Below are 8,744 nucleotides of genomic sequence, written 5' to 3'. Positions count from 1 at the left end.
ATGATGTTGACACTAACAAGCCTTTTATATTATCAGTTGCAGCAAAGTGATTCAATATGAAATTAAAAGCTGCAGAAACATTAAATGCAACAATTCTTGTACCTATAACACTCCACAAAATTAGATTGGAAAATATTTTGAGGGGATGGTGTCTAAGCCACATGTTTAAATTTCAGTTAATGAATTTTGTTCCATCTACATACACATTAATTGCATTTGATAAAGCCACTAAGGTCCTCCAGGAACTTGACGTATTCCTGATGCTCCATGGCCGTGCTCAGCTCGATCAGTTCTTCAGCAAACTTGTTGTCAACCCCCCGGTCGGCCAGGAAGTCCATCAGGTGGTCGTACAGAGCCTAGAGAGAGAGACAGGCCAGTTTGAAGCACCTAAATCAGGGCCAACTTCCGGTAGAGCAGCCTTCCTGAAAATGTCCTATTGTAGGCAGTAAAGTCATCGTACATGAATAGCCTGGGTACCAGTCTTTCTGCCCTCCTGGGAACACCACAAACAGATCAGGGAACAGGCTAGAATAATGATATTTAGACATGCTGAGAGAAAGCCCATTGAGCATCAGCTCTTACCCAATCCAGAGACTCTGTGTTGAGTGTGTAGGACGTCTCCTTCCACTCGCCATCTCCCTCGGGCTGGAAACTGACCTCACGTATGGAAAAGATGTCGCTCTCCTCTTCCCCTTCGCCATGGCTTACCTGAGAAATCAATTTAACCCAACATTGTTAGATGTATTGCTTATTAACATGTGTTAAGGAACAAATCAAAGCGTGCTTCCCAATAACTGTTGATAAAGATGTCTTCAATTAAATGTTTCTGGACCATATAGCCAATGATTCACTTGTAGGATATCTTACCTCATCTTCAGGATAATGGCAGTCGAACACCAAGGAATGTTTTGCTGCTGGTTTCGTCACCTCGACAACAAAGTTTGGTGTGGACACAATATCAGGCTGTTAGGAAACACACAAGGTTCAAAGCCTTAGCGTTGTAACAGCTGGCTGGTATGGACCAATTCATTCAGCAATAAATGTAACTATGTTGCCCGATAACTAATATACATATTATATATATATACACATACACACACAACTAAAATAGCAAAAAAAGAAAAAAGGTCCTCACTGTCAACTTCATATATTTTCAGCAAACTTAACATTTGTATGAACATAAGATTCAACAACAAACTGAACAAGTTCCACAGACATGTGACTAACAGAAATGGAATAATGTGTCCCTGAACAAAGGGGGGTCAAAATCAAAAGTATCAGTCAGTATCTGGTGTGGCCACCAGCTGCATTAAGTACTGCAGTGCATCTCCTCCTCATGGACTGCACCAGATTTGCCATTTCTTGATGTGAGATGTTACCCCACTCTTCCACCAAGGCTAATCTGAAAACAAGACTCCCTAAATTGTATCAGCACATCGATTGTGCAACCAGGGCTGGTAAAACCTTGGATCATTGCTATTCTAACTTCCGCGACGCATATAAAGCCCTCCCCACACTCCTTTCGGAAAAGCTGACCACGACTCCATTTTGTTGATCCCTGCCTACAGACAGAAACTAAAACAAGAAGCTCCCGCGCTCAGGTCTGTTCAACGCTGGTCCGACCAATCTGATTCCACGCTTCAAGACTGCTTCGATCACGCGGACTGGGATATGTTCCGCATTGCGTCCAACAACAACATTGACGAATACGCTGATTTGAGTTCATTAGAAGAGCATTGATGAGGTCGTTCCCATAGCAACCGTGAATTGGGTTGAAACCGCAAATTGAAACCGTGAATTGATCGCAGCATTCGCGTGAAACTGAAAGCGCGAACCACTGCTTTTAACCAGGGCAAGGTGACCGGAAACATGACCGAATACAAACAGTGTAGCTATTCCCTCCGCAAGGCAATCAAACAAGCTAAGGGTCAGTATAGAGACAAAGTAGAGTCACAATTCAACGGCTCAGACACAAGAGGTATGTGGCAGGGTCTACAGTCAATCACGGATTACAAAAAAAAAACAGCCGTCACGGACCAGGATGGCTTGCTCCCAGACAGACTAAATAACTTTTTTGCCCGCTTTGAGGACAATACAGTGCCACTGACACGGCCCGCAAACAAAACCTGCGGACTCTCCTTCACTGCAGCCGATGTGAGTAAAACATTTAAACGTGTTAACCCTCGCAAGGCTGCAGGCCCAGACGGCATCCCTAGCAGCGTCCTCAGAGCATGCGCAGACCAGCTGGCTGGTGTGTTTACGGTCATATTCAATCAATCAATGCGTTCTGAGCCCTCTCCTGTACTCCGTTCACCCATGACTGCGTGGCCTTGCATGCCTCCAACTCAATCATCAAGTTTGCGGACGACACTACAGTGGTAGGCTTGATTACCAACAACGACGAGACGGCCTACATGGAGGAGGTGAGGACCCTCGGAGTGTGGTGTCAGGAAAATAACCTCACACTCAACGTCAACAAAACAAAGGAGATGATTGTGGACTTCAGGAAACAGCAGAGGGAGCACACTAACATTGAGTGGCTGCTGCCAACACACCGACTCAACTCCAGTCACTTTAATAATGGGAATTGATGGGAAATTATGTGTATAAGGTAGTCGTTTTGGAATTGTTAGGTTAGATTACTTGTTGGTTATTACTGCATTGTCGGAACTAGAAGCACAAGCATTTCGCTACACTCGCATTAACATCTGCTAACCATGTGTATGTGACAAATTTGATTTGGATTTGACCTGCAAGTTCCTGGACATTTCTGGGGGGGAATGGCCCTAGCCCCTCACACTCCGATCCAACAGGTCCCAGACGTGCTCAATGGGATTGAGATCCGGGCTCTTCACTGGCCATGGCAGAACACTGACATTCCTGTCTTGCAGGAAATCAGCCATACTGCTCGTTCTGTGCGTGGTGGCATTGTCATACTGGAGGGTCATATCAGGATGAGCCTGCAGGAAGGGTACCACATGAGTTTCTTCCCTGAAACGCACAGCGTTGAGATTGCCTGTAATGACAACAAGCTCAGTCCGATGATGCTGTGACACACCGCCCCAGACCATGACGGACCCTCCTCCTCCAAATCGATCCCACTCCAGAGTACAGGCCTCGGTGTAACGCTCATTCCTTCGACCATAAACACAAATCCGTCCATCACCCCTGGTGAGAAAAAAACGCGACTCGTCACTTTTTGCCAGAACTGTCTGGCCCAGCGACGGTGGGTTTGTCCCCATAGGCGACGTTGTTACCGGTGATGTCTGGTGAGGACCTGCCTTACAACAGGCCTACAAGCCCCCAGTCCAGCCTCTCTCAGTCTATTGCAGACAGTCTGAGCACTGATGGAGGGATTGTGCGTTCCTGGTGTAACTCGGGCAGTTTTTGTTGCCATCCCGTACCTGTCCCGCAGGTGTGATGTTTGGATGTACCGATCCTGTGCAGGTGTTGTTACACGTGGTCTGCCACTGCGAGGATGATCAGCTGTCCGTCTTGTCTCCCTGTAGCGATGTCTTAGGCATCTGGATGTCACAAGGTGAAAGCACCAATTTGTAAGTCGCTCTGGATAAGAGCGTCTGCTAAATGACTTTAATGTAAATGTAAAATCTCATAGTACGGACATCGCAATTTATTGCCCTGGCCACATCTGCAGGCCTCATGCCTCCTTGCAGCATGTCCAAGGCACACAGATCAACAGGGACCCCAGGCATTTTTCTTTTGGCATTTTTCCAGAGTCAGTAGAAAGGCCTCTTTAGTGTCCTAAGTTTTCATAGTTTTAACCTTAATGGTCTACCGTCTTTTTGTTTTTGCCTTTATTTAACTGGTCAAGTCAGTTAAGAACAAATTCTTATTTTCAATGACTGGTCTAGGAACAGTGGGTTGACTGGTCTAGGAACAGTGGGTTGACTGGTCTAGGGACAGTGGGTTGACTGGTCTAGGGACAGTGGGTTGACTGGTCTAGGGACAGTGGGTTGACTGGTCTAGGGACAGTGGGTTGACTGGTCTAGGGACAGTGGGTTGACTGGTCTAGGGACAGTGGGTTGACTGGTCTAGGGACAGTGGGTTAACTGGTCTAGGAACAGTGGGTTAACTGCCTTGTTCAGGGGAACAGTGGGTTAACTGGTCTAGGAACAGATCCGTTCTTAAGTTTAGTTTTTTGTCTTCAGTTTCGTACATCCAACGTCAAAGAGCTGAAAATACAATATTTTGGGTGATTGAAAACACATTTCACAGCGGCATAGATGGTACAATGATTCTCTACAGTATACATTGCTTGTTTGGTCACAAACTGAAATTAGACCAACTATTTGAATTTCAGCCACCAGGAAATGGCGGGAGCGATTTCTGCACATTGCATCTTTATTGCAACTATCATATCTCAGGTAGGCCATGAATGACAGAATGCAATAATTGACTAATATTTGACATCTCGTAATAGTTCTCATGTGCCAACGTATCGCCATGTTCAGTGCCACGGGGAAACTTATACTCCTGTAGATCTGTAATAATTAGTCGGTGAAACTTATACTCCTGTAGATCTGTAATAATTAGTCAGTGAAACTTATACTCCTGTAGATCTGTAATAATTAGTCAGGGAAACTTATACTCCTGTAGATCTGTAATAATTAGTCAGTGAAACTTATACTCCTGTAGATCTGTAATAATTAGTCAGTGAAACTTATACTCCTGTAGATCTGTAATAATTAGTCAGTGAAACTTATACTCCTGTAGATCTGTAATAATTAGTCGGTGAAACTTATACTCCTGTAGATCTGTAATATTTAGTCAGTGAAACGTATACTCCTGTAGATCTGTAATAATTAGTCAGTGAAACTTATACTCCTGTAGATCTGTAATAATTAGTCAGTGAAACTTATACTCCTGTAGATCTGTAATAATTAGTCGGGGAAACTTATACTCCTGTAGATCTGTAATAATTAGTCAGTGAAACTTATACTCCTGTAGATCTGTAATAATTAGTCGGTGAAACTTATACTCCTGTAGATCTGTAATAATTGGATACTTCCCAGCCAATCAGAAAACCAAGGCGAAGCAATTCAGCCATTCCTGAAAGCCAGTACAAATCCTGTCCTTCCAATGAAAACAGATTGTTGAAAGAATCCATTATAATGATTTTACATTTAGAACAATCTACAGGAATGTTGTGTTGCATCATTAAAGAAAATGACTTACATAATTAGAATGCTTCAGTAAGAGGAAGCCAATGTCGGTCTAAGTTTTGGTTGATCAGTCCAGCTCTAGGCTTACCTCACTTTCTGCCGACTTCTGTCCTTGCACTTGTTCAGCCTCCTCTTCAAAGTTAGGGGGGACACTGTTGTTGATGTTGAATGTGACCGTCACTCTGCAAGGAAGGGAAAGGGATCAGACAATGATTCCCATAAAGAATACATTTCAAATGATGTGAATCGTGACAGGGTTCATTTTGTGCAGGTGTGCATTTATTGATAGGACCTCCAACTGTATTCATAGTCAAAATAAAATGTCTGCGGTGACTGCCGGGGCGGCAGGGTAGCCTAGTGGTTAGAGTGTAGAGGCGGCAGGTAGCCTAGTGGTTAAGAGTGTAGAGGCGGCAGATAGCCTAGTGGTTAGAGTGTAGAGGCGGTAGGTAGCCTAGTGGTTAGAGTGTAGGGACGGTAGGTAGTCTAGTGGTTAGAGTGTAGGGGCGGCAGGTAGCCTAGTGGTTAGAGTGTAGGGGGGTTAGGTAGCCTAGTGGTTAGAGTGTAGGGGGGTTAGGTAGCCTAGTGGTTAGAGTGTAGGGGTTAGGTGTAGGGGGCGGCAGCCTAGTGGTTAGAGCGTAGGGGCGGCAGGGTAGCCTAGTGGTTAGAGTGTAGGGGGCGGCAGGTAGCCTAGTGGTTAGAGCGTAGGGGCGGCAGGGCCTAGTGGTTAGAGTGGCAGGGTAGCCTAGTGGTTAGAGTGTAGGGCCTGGTGGTTGGGGGCAGGTAGCCTGTGGTTAGTGGTTAGTGGTTAGCGTTGGACTAGTAAGAGTGTAGGGGCCAGGTAGCCTAGGTTAGTCTAGTGGTTAGAGCGTTGGACTAGTAACCAGCAGGGTAGCCTAGTGGTTAGAGCGCTGGACTAGTAACCAACAGGTAGCCTAGTGGTTAGAGCGTTGGACTAGTAACCAGCAGGTAGGCTAGTGGTTAGAGCATTGGACTAGTAACCAGCAGGTAGCCTAGTGGTTAGAGCGTTGGACTAGTAACCAGCAGGTAGCCTAGTGGTTAGAGCGTTGGACTAGTAACCGAAAGGTTGCAAGATCAAGGTAAAAATATGTCGTTCTGCCCCTGAACAAGGCAGTTAACTCACTGTTCCTAGGCCGTCACTGTAAATAAGAATCTGTTCTTAACCGACTTGCCTTAGTTAAATGAAGGTAAAAACAAATTGGCCATTTACTCAGGATGGGGGAGGTGTTCCTATGTATTGTAATATTGACACAGCGTTATTTTCTCGCCATGCTCATTACTTTTCTCCAGAGAGCGTCCTGATGAGTTTGGCTTCTGTGCCGTTCTGCTCGAGCTCCCACCCTCCTGACACCTTGGGAAGAGTCTTGCTTTTCTGAATTTTCTTCTCTTCTTTCGTTTCATCAGACAGGAAATCTCCAAAGGCTTTGTCTCCTGAAACAGAGCGGTTAATAAGATGTCAAAAATATTTTAAATTTAAAAAAAAAAAAAAAAAAAAAAAATCATTATTAACTACACGTTAGTCCCATAGACTGTCCCCACCCAGGTTCCATTTCCAAGGTCACATGCGCATTACTCGACACAGGTCCAGATGGAGATGCCATCAGGGATGTCTAGCCAGCTAACGTCACACTCAATAGTTGGTTTCATCGTCAGCTTCGCATTCGGCACTGCTCTAAAACATGCTGTCTTGCTTGATAAACCCACGAGTTAACTTTTGGACTAGATACTATGGACATGATGGTTCCATACATTGGGGGGGGGGGGGGGACACACGCATTGGTGACATTTCTTGCCCCTCCAGTCAGATAGTTACATGAGAACATATGTTACAAAAGTTGTCCAAGCTGGTTGCAGCTATTCCTCCGTTGTTTTACACACAATTAACTAACTAGCTAGTTCAACAAGACCAAGCAAGTGGAGGGGGGTCATTTAGCTAGCTAACGTTAACATAGCTAGTACTCACACTACAGTAACTAGCTAGCTACCCAATTTAGCGATCATTACCTTCCGTATGTAGCGACACACATTCATAGGATACAGGACTCGGTCCTTTTGAACCGAAGAGTTTTGGTCGGTACCCCGATGCTGCACCATTATTGCTCATCATCCAGAGAGACCGGGTGAACGGCCGGATTGTTCCCGAGTTTGGAGAGCATAACGCCGACCTGGCAAGAGGATGGAGAGCACCAGTCGAGGACATTGTGGATGTAGAAATTCGTACTGCGGTAGTCACCGCTCGGGAAAGCATCTTTAGCATGATTACAGGTTGGTCAATTTGACTAGTAAATAAAGAAATAAAATACAATGGTTTGATAAGCCCCAAGTTCCAGTTACCAGCTACTGTAATGCGAGTACTAGTTATGCCTGGAAACACACGTGTGGAAGGACACCGTGACCTCCTCAAACTTTGAACCGGAAGTGATCACATGGTCTAAACCAATAACTAGACCAGACACGTTTTGGGGTAAAAAAAATAATAACTATTACTAGTCAATAGATACATGTAACGAAATATTTATAATACATCCAACAACCAACCGTGTGTTGTGATAACTCGCTGCAGAATGCAAACAAAGCAGTTCTTATTGGTCTACGATGTAGAGCGCCCCCCCGCGTTCAAATGAATGACGAGCACAAGACAACGCACGCTCATACTGTACGTTCACGTTGATGATTCACTATACAGTTGAAAACCATAAACATGATTGCAAATCAAACAAATTCAATTGATGAGGCAAAGTTGTTTTATTTATTAGAAAAACACTAGTGGATATAATAACCAGCATATATAATATAAAGTCACCCTGTCATATCCGCCACTATAATCGTTTGACTTTCAACACACTCAGGTCAGGTTGTTTATCATCCAATAAAACAACACAAATATTTCAGTCAACAATGACGTTTCAATCAAACATATCACCATTGGTTATCCAGTAAACCTATCCCACCCATTTAAACAATCAATCTTGATCTGTTTTATAATATTCCCCATAAGAAATATTTTAGGAATCACAAGTTAAGATGCCCTTCAAGATCTAAATGTGGCATTAATTTAGTTTAAAGACAATATTATTTCCGTATTTATTTATTTTTTCAATAGAAAGATCGATGGGTGAATAATGCCATGTTAGTGCAACAGACACCCTGTTCAAATCCCGCCGCCACAGCTTCAAATCCTCCGGTTGCTCTGAACAATACAAAAAGAGAAGAGCGAATAGATACAATCCATTTCATACCATTCGAGACATTTTACAAGTGTATCAAAGACCTGAGTAATCAAATCCTACTATATAATCTCCACGCATTGCATTATCAATGTACGAGTACACCTACTTGACATGGTTTAGCGTGAATTTGTGCAACAGTGCTCCGCATTTAAACAGGAGAACTGATGTGACCAACTTCACAATAAGATTTGAAGTCCATTTACCCAGAGGGTCAATGCATCGGTCTCTGGAGTTGCCAGTTACTTACTGTAAGTTACTGCAGCAGGAGCATGCATCAGGTAATAGTGAGTGAACAGATTTTGAAAAAGCAGGC

The 8,744-nt window shown here is 44.1% G+C and overlaps 1 protein-coding gene across 1 annotated transcript; it reads right to left on the bottom strand.

Annotated features, from left to right (window-relative positions):
* Positions 1-6: 6 nt before the first annotated feature.
* On the bottom strand, positions 7-7,614 carry LOC115120086 (complement component 1 Q subcomponent-binding protein, mitochondrial-like). Its single transcript, XM_029648978.2, has 6 exons — positions 7,206-7,614; positions 6,482-6,632; positions 5,272-5,365; positions 868-963; positions 583-708; positions 7-356 (listed from the first exon to the last, which is right to left on the bottom strand). Exons 1-6 carry the CDS (start codon positions 7,456-7,458, stop codon positions 207-209), a joined length of 870 nt encoding a protein of 289 aa, XP_029504838.1. The 5' UTR covers positions 7,459-7,614; the 3' UTR covers positions 7-206.
* Between the last annotated feature and the right edge of the window lie 1,130 nt (positions 7,615-8,744).

This window comes from Oncorhynchus nerka, linkage group LG10 (genome assembly GCF_034236695.1).
Source record: "Oncorhynchus nerka isolate Pitt River linkage group LG10, Oner_Uvic_2.0, whole genome shotgun sequence".
Taxonomy (NCBI): Eukaryota; Metazoa; Chordata; class Actinopteri; order Salmoniformes; family Salmonidae; genus Oncorhynchus; species Oncorhynchus nerka.
The sequence above is the reverse complement of the archived record's forward strand: the minus strand, read 5'-3'. Positions and strand labels throughout refer to the sequence as shown.

Coding starts and splice junctions, on each gene's coding strand:
- LOC115120086 (XM_029648978.2), bottom strand. CDS start 7,458: ATGCTAAAGATGCTTTCCCGAGCGGTGACTACCGCAGTACGAATTTCT. Junction 6,633..7,205: donor TGTGTCGCTACATACGGAAG/GTAATGATCGCT, acceptor GCTCTGTTTCAG/GAGACAAAGCCTTTGGAGAT. Junction 709..867: donor GCCATTATCCTGAAGATGAG/GTAAGATATCCT, acceptor TTGATTTCTCAG/GTAAGCCATGGCGAAGGGGA.